Source organism: Zophobas morio, unplaced genomic scaffold, assembly GCF_036711695.1.
Source record: "Zophobas morio isolate AGI-343-1 ecotype UQ-CSIRO unplaced genomic scaffold, CSIRO_AGI_Zmor_V1 ptg000014l, whole genome shotgun sequence".
Classification (NCBI taxonomy): Eukaryota; Metazoa; Arthropoda; class Insecta; order Coleoptera; family Tenebrionidae; genus Zophobas; species Zophobas morio.
This window is the reverse complement of record NW_026972119.1, coordinates 24990614-25012661: the sequence shown is the minus strand read 5'-3', so window position 1 is coordinate 25012661 and position 22048 is coordinate 24990614. Positions and strand designations below refer to the sequence as shown.

At 33.7% G+C, this 22048-nt stretch overlaps 2 protein-coding genes and 1 long non-coding RNA gene across 8 annotated transcripts in view; 2 read left to right on the top strand and 1 right to left on the bottom strand.

The window, feature by feature from the left end:
- Positions 1-5667, top strand: part of LOC135128702 (uncharacterized) — a 40620-nt gene extending 34953 nt beyond the window's left edge. Inside the window, exon 2 of the long non-coding RNA XR_010280456.1 lies at positions 4974-5667. This is a non-coding gene — a long non-coding RNA (uncharacterized LOC135128702). The remainder of the gene's footprint in view (positions 1-4973) is intronic.
- Positions 5668-5927: 260 nt separating this feature from the next.
- Positions 5928-22048, bottom strand: part of LOC135128696 (RYamide receptor-like) — a 347224-nt gene continuing 331103 nt past the window's right edge. For 4 of the 6 annotated variants that reach the window (XM_064055717.1, XM_064055715.1, XM_064055718.1 and 1 more), the window contains 3 exons: positions 19802-19870; positions 12144-12354; positions 5928-6255 (listed from right to left, as the gene is read on the bottom strand). In XM_064055717.1, coding sequence (XP_063911787.1) covers positions 6047-6255; positions 12144-12354; positions 19802-19870 — 489 coding nt within the window. In that variant the 3' untranslated portion in view covers positions 5928-6046. The remainder of the gene's footprint in view (positions 6256-12143; positions 12355-19801; positions 19871-22048) is intronic. The other 2 variants (XM_064055719.1, XM_064055720.1) reach the window with 2 other exon arrangements.
- Positions 19293-22048, top strand: part of LOC135128695 (luciferin 4-monooxygenase-like) — a 79891-nt gene continuing 77135 nt past the window's right edge. The window contains exon 1 of the mRNA XM_064055713.1: positions 19293-19542. The gene's annotated coding sequence lies outside the window, so the exon portion shown is untranslated. The remainder of the gene's footprint in view (positions 19543-22048) is intronic.

The window sequence follows — 22048 nt, the reverse complement described above, 5'->3', positions numbered from 1 at the left end:
AGAGAAAAGGAGATAGAGATAAAAAGTGACAAAAACCAAGAGATAAAGACAGAAACACGGACATAAAGACATAGAGGCAACTAAAAAATAGAGCCAGAGATTCAGAGAGCCCGAGATCTAGAGGGGGGGAGAGACAGAAATAAAGAAACACAGAGAAAAGAGAGCTAGATGTGGGGAAAAAGAGATAGAGCGACAAGGCAGAAAAATAGAGACAGAGGCGGTGGGAAAGACAAAGCTAGAAATAGAGAAGTAAAGACAGATATTCAGAGAGATGGAGACAAAAAAATACAGAACCCAAGCAACGAAGACATAAAGATTCAGAGATTCAGAGGCATAGGACAGGGAGGCAAAGACAGAGCGACACAGGGAGAGGTGGGGAAGTAGAGATAGAGAAAGAAGATAGCGTGAGGGTGACACGGAAACAAACAGACAGAGAAAAAGAAAAAGGGACAAATACAGAAGGATAGAGACAGAAGCAGAGGCAAGGACAAGGCTAGAGGAACAGCAGCAGAGACAGAGCCAGAGACAAAAATATAGACGGAAGGGCAGATGTGGAGGGACAGGAATAGAGGAGGAGACCCAAAGCGACACAGTAGAAACAAAAAGAAGTAGAGGAGACATAGACAAAAAAAGACAAATCAAGAGACAAAAACAGAGAGACACAGACACAAATTAAGAGAGGGCTGTAGAGATTCAAAGAGACATAGGGACAGTCCGACATAGAGAAAAAGAGACAGGTAGACAAAGCCAGAATAATAGAGACAGGCAGAGGCAGAGTGGTAGATATAGAGAGAGGGAAAGAAATAGAGAAGGAGAGACAAAGTGACACACAGAGATAAGGAGACAGAGACAAAAAGGGTCAGAAGACACGAGAAAAAGACAGAGCGGCAGAGGATGCGGATAGAGATAGAGATTCAGAGTCATAAGGTGAGACAGACAGCTGGAGAAACCTAGAGAAGAGGGATAGAGAGATAGTCAGATATAGGGAAAAACACAGATATAGGGAGACAAAGACAGAAAAATAGAGACAGATGCGAGGGGAAAGACAAGCTAAAGATAGAGCAGCAGAGACAGAGAACAAGAGATAAAATCGGAGATAGGAAGGGAAAGAAACAGGGAACGACTGAGAAACAGAGACAAGAGGGATAGCAAATAGGCAGGACCCAGAGACGAAAACAAGGAGATAGAGTAGGAAAAACAGAAAGAGAAATTTACATAGAGACAGAAACAGGATAGAGAAAAGGAGATAGAGAAAAAAAGTGACAAAAACCAAGGGACAAAGGCAGAAAAACCGACGTAAAGACATAGAGGCGGCTAACAAATAGAGCCAGAAATTCAGAGAGCCCGAGGTCTAAAAGGAGGGAGAGATAGAAATGTTGAAACACAGAGAAAGGGAAGCGGACGAAAACAGACGGAAATCAAGAAACAAACATAGAAATGCGGAGAAACACAAAGAAGAGAGATAAAAAGAGAGCTAGATGTGGAGAAAAAGAGATAGAGCGACAAAGGCAGAAAAATAGAGACAGAGGCGGTGGGAAAGACCAAGCTAGAAATAGAAAAGTAAAGATAGATATTTAGAGAGATAGAGACAAAAAAATACGGAATCCAAGCGGCGAAGACATAGAGATTCAGAGATTCAGAGGCATGTGACAGGGAAGCAAATACAGAGCGACACAGGGAGAGGTGGAGAACCAGAAGTAGAGAAAGAAACATCGGGTGAGAGTGACACAGAAAGAAAGAGATGGAGAAAAAGAAAAAGAGACAAACACAGAAGGATAAAGACAGAAGCAGAGCCAAGGACAAAAATATAGATAGAGGGGCAGATGTAGAGGGGGAGGAACAGAGGAGGAGAACAAAGCGACAGAGAGGGATAGAAACAGAGAGAGACAAATGAGACATAGACAAAAAAGACACAAATATAAAGGCAACTACAGAGATTCAGAAGGTCAGCGAGACAAGAGGACAGAGAGACAGTGACGGAGAAACGGTAAGAAGAGAGATATAGAGAAAAAGAGACATGTGGACAAAGACAAGATTAGAGACACAGGGGAGGGAAAGATAAATCTAAGGGTAGAGCAAAAACAGAGGCAGCCAGGCAGAGGCAGAGTGGTGGATATCGAGAGAGGGAAAGAAATAGAGCGGGAGAGACAAAGCGACACACAGAGATAGAAACAAAGACAGAGATAAGCAGACAGAGATAGAAAGGATCAGAAGACACGACGAAAAGACAGAGGGACAGTGGATGTGGCTATAGAGATAGAAATAGAGATTCAGAGAGCCATAAGGTCCGAGAGTCAGAGAGACGGAGCTGGAGAAACCAAGAGAAAAGGGATAGAGATATAGTCAGATTGAGAAGCGAAGGTAAAGACAGGTTAGAGATAGAACAGCAGAGACAGAGTACCAGATACAAATTCTGAGATAGCAAGGGAAAGAAACAGGGAACGACTGAGCAATAGAGACAAGGGGGATAGGGAGACATACAGACATAGAGAAAAACGCAGATAGGCAGGAGCAGGGATCCAGAGACGAAAACAGACAGTATGGTAGAGGCAGAGGAGCAGAGATAGGGCAGATAAAACAAAAAGAGAAATTTACATTGAGATAGAAACAGGGATAGAGAAAAGGAGATAGAGATAAAAAATGACAAAAACCAAGAGACAAAGGCAGAAAAACGGACATAAAGACATAGAGGCGGCTAAAAAATAGAGCCAGAGATTCAGAGAGCCCGAGATCTAGAGGGGGGAGAGACAGAAGTGAAGAAACACAGAGAAAGGGAAGCAGACGAAAAGAGACGGAAATCAAGATACAAAGTTAGAAATGCGGAGAAACACAAAGAAGAAGGATATAAAGAGAGCTAAATGTGGGGAAAAAGAAAAGTAAAAATAGATATTCAGAGAGATAGAGACAAAAACATACGGAATCCAAGCGACGAAGACATAGAGGTTCAGAGATTCAGAGGCATATGACAGGGAAGCAAATACAGAGCACACAAGGAGAGGTGGGGAAGTAGAGGTAGAGAAAGAAACAGGGTGAGAGTGACACGGAAACACAGAGATGGAGAAAAAGAAAAAGAGACAAACACAGAAGGATAAAGACAGAAGCAGAGCCAAGGACAAAGCTAGAGGTTCATCAGCAGAGACAGAGCCAGAGACAAAACTATAGATATAGGGGTAGATGTAGAGGGGGAGGAACAGAGGAGGAGAAGAAAGCGCCACAGAGAGATAGAAACAGAAGGAGACAAAGGAGACATAGACAAAAAAGACACAAATGTAGAGGCAACTACAGAGATTCAGAAGGTCAGCGAGGCAGAAGGACAGAGAGACAGTAACGGAGAAACGGTAAGAAGAGAGATATAGAGACAGTCAGATATAGAGAAAAAGAGACATGTAGACAAAGACAGAAGAATAGAAACATAAGGGGGAATAAATTTGAGAGTAGACCAAAAATAGAGACAGACAGGCAGAGGCAGAGTGGTAGATATAGAGAGAGGGAAAGAAATAGACGGGGAGAGACAAAGCGACAGACAGAGATAGAAACAAAGACAGAGACAAAAAAGGTCAGAAGACACGAGAAAAAGACATAGGGACAGAGGAGAAGAGGGATAGAGAGATAGTCAAATATAGGGAAAAAGAGGCAAGGAGACAAAGACAGAAAAATAGAGAAAGAGGCGAGGGGAAAGACAAGCTAGAGATAGAGCAGCAGAGACAGAGAACTAGAGACGAAATCGGAGATAGACAGAGACAGACATAGAGAAAAAAACAAAGAGACAATAACAAGGATAGAGACGGAAAAAGGGAGAGAGAAAAGGAAATAGAGATAAAAAGTGACAAGAACCAAGAGACAAATACAGAAAAACAGACGTAAACACATAGCCCGAGATCTAGAGGGAGGGAGAGACAAAGAAATGAAGAAACGCAGAGAAAGGGAGGCAGACAAAAAGAGACAAAGGCAGAAAAATAGAGCCAGAGGAGGTGGGAAAGACAAAACTAAAAATAGAAAAATAAAGACAACGCGACACAGTGAGGAAAACAGATAAATAAAAAGAGATAGAAACAAAAAATACAGAATCCAAGCGACGAAGACATAGATGCGGCTACAGAGATAGAAAGAGAGACAAAGACAGAGGGACACAGGGAGAAGTGGAGAAGTAGAGATAGATAGAGAAAGAAACACATAGAGAGAGTGACACAAAAACAAAGAAAAGAGGAATGGAGAGACCGATAGATATAGAGGCAGAAGTAGAGGACAGAAACAAAGCTACAGGTACAGAAGCGGAGGCGAACACGAAGACAGAGATAAAGGAGCAGAGACAGACAGGAAAAAAAATGAAATCTTAAAACACGCTGTACGATTTTTCACACCAAATACACTTTGAGAATAAATTACGAAAGGTTTGGTTTGCGACGTTCTTATTATTCAAAAATGGTTCACGATATTTTCATTGTCAAAGTGACCCTTACAAGTTTCCAGATGTCTGTTATAGAGATGTGTAACGTAATTTTTTTTGAAGGGTGGTGTTATTTTGTTTTCTGTCTAAAAACTAATTTAAAAAACCCTAAATTTCTTTGTACAAAAGCGTTTGGACGTTTTCGTTTCATATACTGCCGACAGCTTATATATTATATTTTTACATTTCTATGCTATTCGCAATAAAGTCTAAGAGTCCTTATAAATCAAGTGTTTTTCAAGCAACAAGAAATATAAGGCCCATGTCACCGGTCCTGTTTTATTTTTAGCGTGTGCCGTCCAACAGTCTTATATTAGTTCTGCAAGAACCCGAATTTTTTGTACGAAGTTGTGCAATTTCTTTAATAATTACATTGTTAGAAAGACAACGATCCGTTTGCAATAATTCACTTGACGCAGGCTGTCAAGCTTGGATGTCACAATGACGTCATGTGCATATTATTTTGTTTATTTTGAATGAAACACTTATTTTGTAACCATATTGACTACGATCATTTTTGTTTCAGATACAAATCAAGAATAAGGATCATCCACCACAGATTGCTTTAGAATGGTTAAGAGGAAAATATCTGTTTCGAATAGCATAAAAAAAATGCGACAAGAGAATTTGGACAACATAGAAGATTTGAAGTCGTCTGGCACCACTAAGAAAATATCTCCATCTATTGATATCAAACAAGAGAAAAATATGCAACTAGTGGTTAAATTAGAACGTTTAGATTTGCGCAAAATTCAAAAAACACCCAAACAAGAAAAAAATCCACAACTCGTGGTCAATTTAGAACGCTTGAATTTATCCAATTTCCAAAAACAAATCTTCACGTCTTCGGTAAACACCGAGAAACCAATCGAACTGACTCTAAATAACAGAAAATCGCGAAACTTGGAGAAAATAATATCTAGTTTGGCTTTGAAACGAGAAGACAACGAAGTGACCGCTTCTAGTCAAGTTGCTCAGACTTCCACCTACAAAGTTTTGAGAAAAATCAACAGAAAGATTTCTACGCAAAGCAGGAAAATGACCCGAACTGAAACAATTTTTTTTCGTGATCGTAGTCATGATTTGTCTCGTTTTCTTTCTGATTATGCAGTTTCTATGACGACAATGATGTGTGAGTAATTATTTGTGTGAAAAGTTTCAGAATTTTCAAGAATTAAGGATATGCTTCTGTTAATATTTTATTATAGATGTTTGCTTTATTTTGGTTTACCTGTTTTGCCCTTCGTTTAAAGCTTCTGCTACAATCGTCTGGATTTATTTTAAAACAGTTCCATCGCTTTACGAAAATTGCAACGCCAAGTGTAGAGCTCGAGCAGCTGGTGCAACGTAGAGTATTCACTCAGTCGGTAATAACCGAGAATTGAAGAAGCCGTAAATTCCGTTGGAAGTGCTCCGTTTTGTCTATAAAAGTCGAACGAAATCCGGGAGATTCCGGAATCGACGAAGAGAAACGCACTCAGTTCTCTAATCATTTAATAAACAAAATGTGTCATTTCGGAACTACATAAATTGGACATGTATTCTTTAACTTAGTCTTAACTTAAATTAAATTAATCACATATACTTCGTAAACACACTTTACATCTGTTCGTCGAGGACGTTCGGGGGGTACCTTATCCTCCGGACCCCGTTGTGCGAGTTCGAGGTCCTCAACAAAGACGCCGACCGCACCGGCAGCTGGTGGTTGCAGGTGGACGTCCGATTACAGTTCTTGCGCTTCATACTGATATACGTTGTACAGGTGTTCGTTCTCTGGAGAAATGTACTTTCAGTGCTGCCTTCCATCCCTGCAATAAGTAACAACAAGGAGTTTTAAAAGGAATAGTGCGATGCAAGCGAGCGACTCGGGTCGAACCCCTATAAAGTCGTATCCCGCAAAAATAGAATATACTTTATCGAGCTCCTTGACCCAGCGACAATTGAATTCATCCTCCAGGACAATACTCGGTTCGAGGATTAGGTTGATAAAGGAAAGTGAAAATTCAATCGAAAACAAGCATAAATGTTGGCTTTTTTATTCCAGAGCTTGTACTACTCGCTAAATAAGGGTTTCCAATTCCGTCAAACGCTTAAGACCCGAAAATATGAAACTAAAATGGGTTCTCGTTTCGTCGCACAACTTCGTTAGGCGGGAAAGTGTCGAAATCACTATTTATTCTTGTTGGTTTAATAAAGCGGAAAGAAAACATGTTTCATTTTAATGTCGGAAAAGTCTCGGAGGCGGCGCATAATGGCGATTAAAGGACGTAATGAGCTGTAGCTTCGCGGGATTGCTGTAGTGAATATAATTTATGGTCAATTTAAGATATGGAGGTTAATGTTAAGGCATCCTTTATTGCAGGCCGTGAGTGCGCCATCAAAGTTGTTATCAGGATTAAGACTCGTCGAGCAGCTTTTAGCAGGCCTAATTCTGGATTTTGTACTGTGAAATCCATTTTCGAAACTCGCTCCGGAACGATGAACCGATGATTTGATTAGAACGATTACGAGTTATCGTAGAAGCAAACTACAAACTTGATTGTTATGAGAATTTGGTGTAAACAGAACCCGTTTTAGCATCTTCGAGATACGGAATTTACGAACATTATTTTCATTTGAACATTTTTCTGGAAAGTTCTTAAACATTATTTTCTAATTTTTGCGTTTATTTGAAGAAGAAGACTGGTCGAAGGTACTTCAGATTCGTAATCTACAAAGCTTTTTTCAATGCGAAATTATTTTTTCTGTAATTCAATGAAAACTGTAACAAAAACACCTGAAGGTTCATAATTTATAACAAATTCTCAACAAACTAGTTTTTCCATTTGAATATAAACCATTTTGACACTTTTCGCTAGAACAAAAATCAGTCTAAATTTGTAATTTACGCCATAATATGTATAATGAACAACGTGTTAACTTTTTTTTTGGAAAGCCACTTCATAATGTATCAACATGCTATATTTTTGGAATCAGCATGTCTAGATCTAGGTCCCTGAATTTTTCCAGAATTTTTAGACAACTTTTATCAAAGTGCAATTTTGCCAACTTCTTCAAATTTCGGCCAAATTTTGACATTTTCGAAACTTAACTACACATATTTTCTTGTAGATTTCGAGCTCTGGAACTCACTTCCGGTCTCATTTCTACGATAACTGCAACCGTTTTTCCGGAATCGACCGTTGAAATATCGAAATTTTTAGAAATTCTCAAAAATTCGCATTTCGTACCGATTCATTCGAAAATCTTGTTCCGAGACCATCATCATGCCATATTTTTGGAATCAGCATGTCGAGATCTACGTCCCTGAATTTTCTCGCAATTTTTAGACGTCTTTTTTCAAAGTGAAATTTTTCCAATGGTCCCCCCTTCTTCAAATTTCGGCCAAATTTTGACATTTTCGAAACTCAACTAAACACATTTTCTTGTAGATTTCGAGCTATAGAACTCACTTCGGACTTCGTTTCTTTGATAACTGCAACCGTTTTTTCGGAATCGACCGTTGAAATATCGAAATTTTTAGAAATTCTCAAAAATTCGAATTTCGTACCGATTCATTCGAAAATCTTGTTCCGAGACCATCATCATGCCATATTTTTGGAATCAGCATGTCGAGATCTACGTCCCTGAATTTTTTCGCAATTTTTAGACGACTTTTATCAAAGTGAAATTTTTCCAATGGTCCCCCCTTCTTCAAATTTCGGCCAAATTTTGACATTTTCGAAACTCAACTAAACACATTTTCTTGTAGATTTCGAGCTCTAGAACTCACTTCGGACTTCGTTTCTTTGATAACTGCAACCGTTTTTCCGGAATCGACCGTTGAAATATCGAAATTTTTAGAAATTCTCAAAAATTCGCATTTCGTACCGATTCATTCGAAAATCTTGCTCCGAGATCACCATCATGCCATATTTTTGGAATCAGCATGTCGAGATCTACGTCCCTGAATTTTTTCGCAATTTTTAGACGACTTTTATCAAAGTGAAATTTTTCCAATGGTCCCCCCTTCTTCAAATTTCGGCCAAATTTTGACATTTTCGAAACTCAACTAAACACATTTTCTTGTAGATTTCGAGCTCTAGCACTCACTTCGGACTTCGTTTCTTTGATAACTGCAATCGTTTTTCCGGAATCGACCGTTGAAATATCGAAATTTTTATAAATTCTCAAAAATTGGCATTTCGTACCGATTCATTCGGAAATCTTGCTCCAAGACCATCATCATGCCATATTTTTGGAATCAGCATGTCGAGATCTACATCCCAGAATTTTTTCACAATTTTTAGACAACTTTTTGAAAAGTGAAAAATTTTCAATGGTCCCCCCTTCTTCAAATTTCGGCCAAATTTTGACATTTTCGAATCTCAACTAATCACATTTTCTTGTAGATTTCGAGCTTTAGAACTCACTTCCGGCCTCGTTTCTACGATAACTGCAACCGTTTTTCCGGAATCGACCGTTGAAATATCGAAATTTTTAGAAATTCTCAAAATTCGCATTTCGTACCGATTCATTCGGAAATCTTGCTCCGAGGTCATCGTCATGCCATATTTTTGGAATCAGCATGTCGAGATCTACGTCCCTGAATTTTTTCACAATTTTTAGACAACTTTTTGAAAAGTGAAAAATTTTCAATGGTCCCCCCTTCTTCAAATTTCGGCCAAATTTTGACATTTTCGAAACTCAACTAAACACATTTTCTTGTAGATTCCGAGCTCTAGAACTCACTTCGGACTTCGTTTCTTTGATAACTGCAACCGTTTTTCCGGAATCGACCGTTGAAATATCGAAATTTTTAGAAATTCTCAAAAATTCGCATTTCGTACCGATTCATTCGAAAATCTTGCTCCAAGACCACCATCATGCCATATTTTTGGAATCAGCATGTCGAGATCTACGTCCCTGAATTTTTTCGCAATTTTTAGGGAACTTTGGAAAAGTGAAAAATTTTCAATGGTCCCCCCTTCTTCAAATTTCGGTCAAATTTTGACATTTTCTAAACTTAACTAAATACATTTTCATGTAGATTTTGAGCTCTAGAACTCACTTCCGGCCTCGTTTCTACGATAACTGCAACCGTTTTTCCGGAATCGACCGTTGAAATATCGAAATTTTTAGAAATTGTCAAAAATACGCATTTCGTACCGATTCATTCGAAAACCTTGCTCCGTGACCAGCATCATGCCATATTTTTGGTATCAACATGTCGAGATCTACGTCCCTGAATTTTTTCGCAATTTTTAGACGTCTTTTTGAAAAGTGAAATTTTTCCAATGGTCCCCCCTTCTTCAAATTTCGGCCAAATTTTGACATTTTCGAAACTCAACTAAACACATTTTCTTGTAGATTTCGAGCTCTAGAACTCACTTCGGACTTCGTTTCTTTGATAACTGCAACCGTTTTTCCGGAATCGACTGTTGAAATATGGAAATTTTTAGAAATTCTCAAAAATTCGCATTTCGTACCGATTCATTCGGAAATCTTGCTCCGAGGTCATCATCATGCCATATTTTTGGAATCAGCATGTCGAGATCTATGTCCCTGAATTTTTTCACAATTTTTAGGCAACTTTTTGAAAAGTGAAAAATTTTCAATGGTCCCCCCTTCTTCAAATTTCGGCCAAATTTTGACATTTTCGAAACTCAACTAAACACATTTTCTTGTAGATTTCGAGCTCTAGAACTCACTTCGGACTTCGTTTCTTTGATAACTGCAACCGTTTTTCCTGAGTCGACCGTTGAAATATCGAAATTTTTAGAAATTTTCAAAAATTCGCATTTCGTACCGATTCATTCGAAAATCTTGCTCCGAGACCATCATCATGCCATATTTTTGGAATCAGCATGTCGAGATCTACGTCCCTGAATTTTTTCGCAATTTTTAGACGACTTTTATCAAAGTGTAATTTTTCCAATGGTCCCTTCTTCAAATTTCGTCCAAATTTTGACATTTTCGAAACTCAACTAAACACATTTTCTTGTAGATTTCGAGCTCTAGAACTCACTTCGGACTTCGTTTCTTTGATAACTGCAACCGTTTTTCCAGAATCGACCATTGAAATATCGAAATTTTTAGAAATTCTCAAAAATTCGCATTTCGTACCGATTCATTCGGAAATCTTGCTCCGTGACCAGCATCATGCTATATTTTTCGAATCAGCATGTCGAGATCTACGTCCCTGAATTTTTTTTCGCGATTTTTAGGCGACTTTTTTTCAAAGTGAAATTTTTCCAATGGTCCTCCCTTCTTCAAATTTCGGCCAAATTTTGACATTTTCGAAAGTTAACTAAACACATTTTCTTGTAGATTTCGAGCTCTAGAACTCACTTCCGGCCTCGTTTCTACGATAACTGCAATCGTTTTTCCGGAATCGACCGTTGAAATATATCGAAATTTTTAGAAATTCTCAAAAATTCGCATTTCGTACCGATTCATTCGGATATCTTGCTCCGAGGTCATCATCATGCCATATTTTTGGAATCAGCATGTCGAGATCTACGTCCCTGAATTTTTTCACAATTTTTAGACAACTTTTTGAAAAGTGAAAAATTTTCAATGGTCCTCTCTTCTTCAAATTTCGGCCAAATTTTGAAATTTTCGAAACTCAACTAAACACATTTTCTTGTAGATTTCAAGCTTTAGAACTCACTTCCGGCCTCGTTTCTACGATAACTGCAACCGTTTTTCCGTAATCGACCGTTGAAAAATCGAAATTTTTAGAAATTCTCAAAAATTCGCATTTCGTATCGATTCATTCGAAAATCTTGCTCCGAGACCATCATCATGTCATATTTTTGGAATCAGCATGTCGAGATCTACGTCCCTGAATTTTTTCGCAATTTTTAGACGACTTTTATCAAAGTGAAATTTTTTCAAATTTCGGCCAAATTTTGACATTTTCGAAACTCAACTAAACACATTTTCTTGTAGATTTCGAGCTCTAGAACTCACTTCGAACTTCGTTTCTTTGATATCAATCAGATGACATTATTACAAAATTAAATTTTCCATTTAAGAGGAATAAATATTGAAGTGCGTATTTATCTCCTCCGACATGGTTTAAATAATCTAAAGACTTCTTTTTACGTACCGAGTAAAATCGACCACTTTCCAAGTTAAGTGTTCCACACTACGTGTAATAACATTCGATACCAAAGCAGCTTAAAAGTCCCAAGCTCCATTTTAACGAACCCGAAGCTCCCATAATTTGTTTGTCGTTCACACGACGAGCAAAAAGCATTGTTAGCTTTCGAATTGAAGGGGATTATTATTCCAATTTATTAGCTCCGAGCGTGTGTCAACAATAAAAATTGTTTCGTGCGTCTTTATCAAAACAAAGCGGCGAGTTCGTCGCACGACTCCACAAATTTTCAAACTGCTGCAACCCGATAAGAGTTTAAAATGAAATCAAACCAAAATTAATTTTACGAGCACAGATTTTATTTTATTGAACGTAGCGAATTTAGCCGCAGTCTGTTGTGGTCGTGGCAGTAATTAATTGTTTGAAATATTGAATCCGGAAACAGAGTTTGAATGCTGATGCTGTTTGTGTCGCATAATAATTCCATTACAGAAACGTGGTTAATTTCAGTGATGGAACGACAATTATCACACAAAAAAATTGAGTCGCGCAGCTACGAAATTTATCACGGCTTTGATAAAAGTAAAAGCACTTGACGAAGACGACTCTCACCTGTGTGTGGAAATCCCGACGACGTCGATAATGGATTTACACATCTCCGCAGTCCTGGTATAGACCGCAGCACTTGCACCAGCCCATCTCGAAATCTAGCATTCATGTAGCAGTAAATGATGGGATTGTAGCAAGCATGTGACATCGCCAGACCGTGTAGTGGAAAATATAAGTAGATCATAACCCCCGGACTAATCATCTCTTTGACAACCTAAAAAAAATGAAAAAACTACAATCACGAAATTCCCGGCAGGATCGTCCTTCTCGTCGGACGACGCGTCCTCCGTAAAGTAATGAAAATTTCCTTTTAATATAAATGCTTGGAGCATCATTTTTCATGGGGCAAGTCTAGCAGCTGCTTATACGTAATTTATAAACAGCGTTTAAGATGGTTATTTTTTGGGTACGTGATTTGTTGCGTGTCGGGTTAAGTCAGATCTGCTCTGGTGAGCTATTAGTTTTCGTTGGGTAAAAAACCTGGAGTGTATGAATTGCGTGCTGATGAAAATATTCATCGCATTCAGTCTTGTTGACGAGACAAGAATACAATCAAGATAATCATATCGTCTTTCTAATGATTTTGAAAGTCAGTTTCATGCTATAACAGGTTATGGGACCAAATTGAACTATGCGTACTGTAATAATTTCGTCACTAAAATAGCTTGAAGCTGCGAATGAATGAGAAGAGAAGTCACTTCTCTCCTCATTTCTTCCATAACTCCAATCGTTTTTCCAGAATCACACCTGAAATATCGCCATTTGTAAAAAATTCAAAAAATTCGAATTTCACTCCGAATATTTCGAAAATATTGCTTCGTTACCATAAACACGCTATATTTTTGGAATCAGCACCTTGAGATCTGTAACCCTGAATTTTTTGAGAATTTTTAGACGACTTTTTCACAACTGAAATTTAGACTGATTTTCGGACGATTTTCGAAATTTAACTAAATATATTTTCTTGCAAATTTCGAGTTCTAAAACTCACTTCCGATCTCGTTTCTTTAATAACTCCAGCCGTTTTTTCTAGAAACGGCTGTTGAAATATCGACATTTTTGGAACTTTTTGAAAAATTTCTAAATTATGCAAGAGTAAAATAACTCCTTTAAATGTTAAAAAGTAACATAGTCCTGAACTTGTGGTTTATGAAGCCGTGTTGAATTTTTCGGCTTTTTTCAGCTTTCGATTTCACACGTTTTAATTTTCAATTACTCAATTTCCGATATTTAGTGGTGGAATTTTTCAATTTTTTGATTGCTAGATTTTTTTCTTTTTCGATTTCTTATTTTTCCGATGTTTTACTTTAACGATTTTTCAGTTTATCTTCTCTTCAGTTTTATGATTTTTTGAATATTTCGATTTTTCAATTAATCGATGTTTTAATTTTCCCATTTCTTGACTTTCGACTGTTTCGGTTTTTTGGTTTTTCAATTTTTTGATTTCTCTATTTTGCTATTTTTCAATTTTTTTAAATGTTCAGTTTTTGCATATTTCAGTTTTGAAATATTTCAGTAATTCTTTCATTCTTCAATTCTTGGAAACTTCAGTTTTGGGATTTTTGAGTTTATTTATTATTCAATTTGTCGATTTTACAATTTCTCTTTGCTTCAATTTTACGATTTTTAAATATTTGGTTTTTACAATTTTTCAAATTTGACTTTTATATACTCTCAGTTTTTCTATTTTTCATTATTTCAATTCTTCACTTTTAAAGTTTTTTAGGTTTATGATTTTTAAATTTTTCAGTTCTTTAAGGTTTTGATTTTTCGAATTCACTTTTTGACTTTTTGATTTTATAATTTTTCAATTTTTTAATTTCTCAGTTATTGGATACTTCAATTTTAAGATTTCCAAGTTTTTCTATTCTTCAGTTTTTCTTTCATTTTTCAATTTTTCGTAATGTTAGTTTTGGGATTTTTGAGATTGTTTATTATTCAATTTTTCGATTTTACAATTACTCAGTTTTCCAATTTCTCGATATTTTAGAATTTTCAAAGCTTCAATTTTACAATTTTTAAATATTTCGATTTTTTAATATTTCAATTTTTGACTTTACTAAATTGTTTTGATTTTCTCATTTCTTGACTTGCGACTGTTTCGATTGTCCAGTTCTTCAATTCTTCAATTTTTCGAGTTTTTGATTTTTCAATTTTTCGATTTTTTTAAGTTTCAATTTTTCGGCTTCACTTTTTTGAATTTTCTATTTCTCCATTTTTCAATTTTGTGGATTCTCAGTTTTTGGATATTGCACTTTTGGGATTTTTCGATATACTTTTCGAATTTTGACTTCGAGATTTTTCGATTTCTCGATTTTTCATTTCGATTCTTCGATATTTAGATTTTTCAATTTTTCGAATTTTTCAAACATTTCCATTTCTTATTCTTTCGATTTTTCGACTTTTCGGATTTAGATTTCCTGTGTTTCAATTTTTCCTTTTTTCAATTCATCGATTTTTTAGATTCTCAGTTTTTGGATATTTAAGTTTTGAGATTTTTCAGTTTTTCTTTCATTCTTGGAAATTTCAATTTTGGGATTTTTCAGCTTATTTATTATTCAATTTGTCGATTTTACAATTTTTTAGTTTTCCCATTTTTCTCTTCTTCAATTTTACGATTTTTAATATTTGGTTTTTGCAATTTTTCAAATTTGACTTTTATAAACTCTCAGTTTTTCTATTTTTCATTTTTTCAATTCTTCAATTTTCAAAGTTTCTAGGTTTATGGTTTTTCAATTTTTCAGTTCATTAAGCTTTTGATTTTTCGAATTCACTTTTTGACTTTTTGATTTTATAATTTTTCAATTTTTTAATTTCTCAGTTTTTGAATATTTCATTTTGAGGTTTTCAATTTTTTCCATTCTTCAGTTTTTCTTTCATTTTTCAATTTTTCGTAATTTCAGTTTTGGGATTTTTCTGATTATTTATTGTTTAATTTTTCGATTTTACAATTACTCAGTTTTTCCATTTCTCGATCTTCAATATTAGAATTTTTTAATTTTACAATTTTCAAAAAGCTTCAATTTTACAATTTTTAAATATTGCGGTTTTTCAATTTTCCTATTTTTGACTTTACTAAATTCTCAATTTTTCGATTTTTCGATTAATCTATGTTTTGACTTTTCCATTTCTCGACTTGTGTCCAGTTCTTCAATTCTTCAATTTCTCGATTTTACGGGTTTTTAATTTTTAATTTTTTCGATATTTTTTTAGTTTCGATTTTTTGGGTTTTCAGTTTTTGGATACTTCACTTTTGGAATTTTTCAGTTTTTCCATTCTTCAGCTTTTCTTTAATTTTTCAGTTTTTCGATATTTCACATTTGGGATTTTTCGATATACTTTTCTATTTTTGACTTCAAGATTTTTCGATTTCTCGATTTTTCATTTCAATTCTTCGATATTTCAATTTTTCAATTTTTCGAATTTTTCGAATGTTTTCATTCCTTATTCTGTTGATTTTTCGACTTTCCTGTTTTAGATTGCCTGTTTTTCAAATTTTCGTTTTTTGAAATTTCCGATGTTTCAATTTTTCAAATTTGACTTTTACAAATTCACAGTTTTTCGATTCACTCAGTTTTTCAATTTCTCGATCTTCAATTTTAGAATTTTTAAAACTTCGATTTTACCATTTTTAAATATTTCGAACTTTCAATTAATCGATATTTTGATTTTTTTGTCCAGTTCTTCAATTCTTCAATTTTTCGATTTTATGGGTTTTTGGTTTTTCAATTTTTCAATTTTTTTTAAAGTTTCCATTTTTTGGCTTCACTTTTTTGATTTTTCGATTTCTAAATTTTTCAGTTTTTTGATTCTCAGTTTTTGGATATTTCACTTTTGGGATTTTTCGATATACTTTTCGATTTTTGAATTCTAGTATATTCTAATATATTTTTTAATTTTTTTGATTTTTCAGTTTTTCGTTTTTTAAATTATATATTTTTCAATTTATTGAAATCTTAATTTTTCAATTTTTAAAATTTTAGATTTTTCAATTTCTCGATTTTTCATTTCATTTCTTCGATATTTCAATTTTTCGAATTTTTCAAATGTTTCGATTTCATATTCTTTCGATTTTTCGATTTTCCGGTTTTAGATTTCCTGTTTTTCAATTTTTCGTTTTTCCAAATTTTCAATTTTTCAAATCTGACTTACAAACTCCCAATTTTTAGATTTTTCAATTAACCGTTGTTTTGATTACCCCATTTCTTAACTTTCGAATGTTTCGATTTTTCTCTTCTCCAATTTTTCAGTTTTTCGAGTTTTTTATTTTTCAATTTTTTGATCTTTTTTTAAGATTCCAATTTTTCGACTTCACTTTTTTGATATTTCGATTTCTCAATTTTTCAGTTTTTTGGATTCTCAGTTTTTGGATATTTCAGTTTTGAGATTTTTCAGTTTTTCTTTTATTTTTAAATTCTTGGAAATTTCAGTTGTGGGGTGTTTTCAGTTTATTTATTATTCAATTTTTCGATTTTTCAATTTCTCAGTTTTTCAATTTTTCTCCTCTTCAATTTTATTATTTTTGAATATTTGGTTTTTACAATTTTTCAAATTTGACTTTTCTAAATCCTCAATTTTTGATTTTTAGATTAACCGATGTTTTGATTTTCCCATTTCTTGACTTGCGATTGTTTCGATTGTTCAGTTCTTCAATTCTTTAATTTTTCGATTTTTTTTAAGTTTCTAACGTTTTTTTTAAAGATTTTTCGGCTTCACTTTTTCGATTTTTCGATTTCTCAATTTTTCAGTTTTTTGGATTCTCATTTTGTGGATATTTTAGTTTTGTGATTTTTCAGTTTTTCCATTATTCAGTTTTTCTTTCATTTCTCAGTTTTTCTATATATATATCACTTTTGGGATTTTTCGATATACTTTTCGATTTTTAACTTCTGGATTTTTTAATGTGTTGATTTTTTTATTTTTTCGATTTTTCAATTTCAGATTTTTCAATAATTTGATTTTTTTTCAATTTTAAAATTTTCGATTTTTCATTTCAGTTCTTGGATATTTCAATTTTTAAATTTTTCAAATTTTTTAAATTTTTCAAAATTTTCGATTTTTCGACTTTCGGTTTTAGATTTCCTGTTTTTCAATTTTTCGAGTTTTTTTAAGGTTCCAATGTTTCGACTTCACTTTTTTGATTTTTCGATTTCTTAATTTTTCAATTTTTTAGATTCTCGGTTTTTGGATGTTTCAGTTTTGAGGTTTTTCAATTTTTCAATTTTTTAAAGTTTTGATTTTTCGAATTTACTTTTTTGACTTTTTGGTTTCTTAATTTTTTGGATATTTCAATTTTGAGATTTTCAAGTTTTTCCATTCTTCAGTTTTTCGAAATTTCAGTTTTGGGATTTTTTAGAATATTTATTATTCAATTTTAGAATTTTTAAATTTTAGAATTTTCAAAACTTCAATTTTACAATTTTTGACTTGACCAAATTCTCAATTTTTCGATTTTTCGATTAATCGATGTTTTGATTTTCCCATTTTTTGACTTGCGACTGTTTCGATTCTCCAGTTCTTCAATTCTTTAATTTTTCGATTTTACGGGTTTTTGATTTTTAAATTTTTCGATTTTTTTCAAGTTTTGATTTTTCGCCTTCACTTTTTTGATTTTTCGATTTCTCAATTTTTCGGTTTTTCGAAATTTCACTTTTGGAATTTTCGGATATACTTTTGACTTCTGGATTTTTCGATGTGTCGATTTTTTTATTTTTTCGATTTTTCAATTTGATATTTCAATTTTTTAAATTTTAGATGTTTCAATTTCTCGAGTTTTCATTTCAATTTTTCAATTTTTCGTTTTTTAAAATTTTTGATTTTTCAATTTTTCAAATTTGATCTTTAGATTCCCAATTTTTCGATTTTTCAATGAATCGATGTTTTGATTTTCCCATTTCTTGACTTTCGAGTGTTTCGATTTTCGAAGGTTTGACTTTTGATTTCTCGATGTGTCGATTTTTTAACTTTTTTGATATTTCAAGTTTTCGTTTTTAAAATTTTAGATTGTTAAATTTTTTGGTATTTTAAATTTTCAATTTTTAAAATTTTTGATTTTTCGATTTCTCGATTTTTCATTTCAGTTCCTCGATATTTCAATTTTTCAAGTTTTCGGATTTTTCAAATGTTTCGATTTCTGGACTTCCCGATTTTAAGTTTTCTCTTTTTTAATTCTTCGTTTTTTCAAATTTTCGATTTTTCAATGAGTCAATGTTTCGATTTTCCTGTTCTTTAATTTTTCGAGTTTTTGATCATTCAATTTTTCGATTTTTTTTAAGGTTTCGATTTTTCGACTCAGTTTTTCGATTTTTCGATTTCTCAGTTTTTCAATTTTTAGATTCTCAGTTTTTGGAAATTTCAGTTTTGGGATTTTTCAGTTTATAACTTTTCGACTTTTTATCTTGGCCTATTTCGGTTTCCCAGTTTTTCAATTCTTCCGTTTTTTTCGTTTTTTTACTTTTCCGCTTTTAGATTTTTCGATTTTCCGATTTTTCAACTTTCAACTTTTCGTTTTTCGATTTTGGTCTAAGTATTTCGATTGTTCAACTTTTCGATTTATCAATTTTTGCAATTTTGAACTTTTCCATTTTTCATTTTTTCGACTTTTTGGCTTTTCAATTTCTTAACCTTTTGATTTTTCGATTTCTCCAGTATTTCCAGAATACATAAAATATATATCACTGAAATGGAGAACGGGTGGGTGGGCGGGGTTAGTTAAAAAATTAAAAAAGTGCCAATCGTACCACTGACTGTTATTGTTATTATTATTATTAAAAAAAGTTGTGTTGGAAACAATTTTAAAATGAGACACCTGTTGTTAGGCAACCAGTAATACACTTCTGTAATTGCTAAATTTTGCAACGATTTTTTCAGAGCGGCAAAATTGACTCAAAACCTTTTTGACATTTCCGTCGCGGCCAACTTGATGGACAAACATTTACGGACGCCCAGTATAACAATAATGCGTCCGCTAAAACGCCCAGGGCGTAATTCCGGCCCTGCGTCGCCTCGTGCCGGCCGGATTTAGCCAAATTTGCATTCCTCTGTGCGGTTAATTATAAATTTAGGTTTTACATTCGCCAGATTCAATCAGCGAATTTGCGAAATGATTTTATAAATGAAGTAATCACATTAAGTCAATATTAACTTAATAATTTTCACGATTGCTTTTCGCGGTTAAATCTACACCGGTGTTATCGCGAGATTTAATCCGAGATAATAATTTGATTACTCCCTCGCCAAGTTCGCGAACAGTTTGTTATTGACTTTTATTCGCCCCATTCTAAAGTAATTATTACTTTATTTCGGTCCCCGAGCAGCAGGTGTTCCACGGGCGAGATTTTTCGGCCGATTTAGCATTTGAATTTCGTCCGATTAATTAACCGAAAATCTTCTAAGTCAAAAAGTAAGTGGTCAAAGTTTGTTTCAAATGTTTTAGTTGAGGGTTAAGAGTCAAGAAAATTATGTTTGAGGTTGATTTTCGTGATTATGTGGCGAGGTTTTATTAAAAATTGAGCCAATTTTGCACACACAGTTTCACTGAGGGTAAAGTAGTTGCTAGATTCAAAGGTGAAAGTTTATCTTGTTCTCTCAAGGGAAGATGAGAATGATTTTCTCCGGGAAGGAGCGGTTTTATTAAAATCGTTTGCATGTTTAATACTTACCAGTAGAATATTGTAGGGGAGCCAGCAAAGTGTGTATCCACAAACGACGATGACCATCATTTTAATCATCTGAAACAAAAAAAGAAAAGATTTAAAAATTTGAAAAAGTTTCATTTTTTTGTCAGTTATAACTAGAACAGAATGTTTAGAGTTTTTTCAGTTGTGTATCACAATTTTGGTTTAAAAAATAAAATAATACGTTATTTGTGTAAATTTCTTTATTATATTCATTGTTTACAGAACTATCAAGTTGTCATTATTTTGTTCCTTTTGTGTAGAATAGTCCTTTCAAATCTAAAGTTGGAGGCGATTTACAAAATATTCCCTTTTTTTAATTCCTTATTCTTTGTGAATTGAGGTTTTCCTTCTTTATTTTATAATATTTATACCATTTTTGAAGATCCCCTCCATTATGTGTACTGTTACTTTAATTTCCTATAATCGTCCTTCTTCATCATTTTTTTTAATTTTGCACTGTATAGTATGAGCAGTGAGCACACTTGATTTTTTTTGAGTTTTTCATTTTAAAATTCTTGTTGTTGTTCAAGGGAGAGTGTTTATAGATTTTCAGTTACAATTTCTGTTTTTAGATAATTTTTTTTGTCACCAAACTTTCTGGTCCTACAATTTTTTAAAAATTGTTTGATATTTCGATTTTGAAAGAATTTGGAAAAAGTTTTTCTGAATTTCTGGTATTTTGTTTCTGAAAGAGTCTGAAGGAATCTCAGGGTCCCTTGGTATCTTTTTTTTAAGAATTTGAAAAAATTTTTGCGGCTTTTTGTGTAACATTTAAATTAACATGAAGGAATGTTGGGGACCCCTGATGTTTTATTTTTGAAACAATTAAATGAATGTCTGAGGCTTTGGGTGCTTTGTTTTTGAGCTAATTTGAAAGAATTTTAGAGATTCCTTGTGTTTTTGAAAGAGTTTAAAAGAATCTTCGAGGTCTCTTGTATTTTCTTTTTAAGAGAGTTTAAAAGAGTGTCAGGGACTCCAGTGTTTTTGTAAAAACAATCCCGGGGCTCCTTGTGTTTAATTTTTGAAATAATTTAAAAGAATTTTTAACGGCTTTTGGATTGAAAGAATCTTAGAGCTTTTGAGGGTTTTTTGAAGAATTTAAAAGAATCTGTAGGATCCTTAATGTCTTGAAAATAATTTAAAATAAGCTCTGCCGCCCTTGATGAGAGAAAGAGTTTCAGGAGTCCTTTCTCTTGTGTTTTGAAAGATTTTAAAAGAATCTCTGAAACTCTTGATGTTTTGAAAAAATTTACAGGAATCCGTGTGTCTCCTGGTGGTTCAAAAGTATCTTTGTCGACCTTGGTGTTTCTAAGTGTTTTGAAGGCTTTTAAAAGAACCTGGGGTTCCTTTGTGTTTTGTTTTTGAAAGAATTTAAAATATGTAATTTCTGAGGGTCTTAGTGTTTTGAGACTTTAAAAGAATCCCGGGAATTTTGCTGATTCTATTTTGAAATAATTTAAAAGAATCTCGGAGGTGTTTTTGAATGATTTTGGGAGTCTCGGGAGCTTGTGGTGTTTTATTTTTAAAAGAATTGAATAAAATTTCTGAGGGCTTTGGCGTTTTATTTTCGAAAGAATTAAAAAATCTTTGAGCTTTCAAGTATGAGCTTTCCAGCGTTTTGTTTCTAGAATAATTGAAAAGAATCTTTAGTGTTTCGAACGAATTTAAAAGAATCTTTACGACTTTTGGTGTTTTATTTTTGAAATAATCAAAGAGGATTTCTGGGACTTATACTGTGTTCGACTTTGAAAGAAGTTAAAACAATTTCTGGAACCTTTGGTGTATTGTTTCTGAAATAATTTAACTGAATCTTTAGACCTATGGCGTTTTGAAAGATTCTGTTAGAATCTCGTGGGCTCCTGGTGTTTTATTTTATTTTTGAAAGAATTTCTGAGGGCTTTATTATTTTGTTTTTGAGAGAATTAAAAGAATCGTTGAGCTTCCAAGTCTTTTGTTTTTGGAAGAATTTAAAATAATCACGGGTTCTTGGTACTTCGAAAAAATATATAAGAATCTCTTGGACTCCTGGAGTTTTCTTTTTGAGGAATTTAAAAGAATCTCGAGAGGTTCTGGTATTTTATTTTTAAAGGAATTTCTGAGGACCTGGGTGTTTTGTTTTTGAATGAAATTAAAAAGAATCCCGGGGGCTCATTGTGTTTTATTTTTGAAATAATTTAAAAGAATTTTTAAGGGCTTTTGGATTGAAAGAATCTTAAAGTTTTTGAGGGT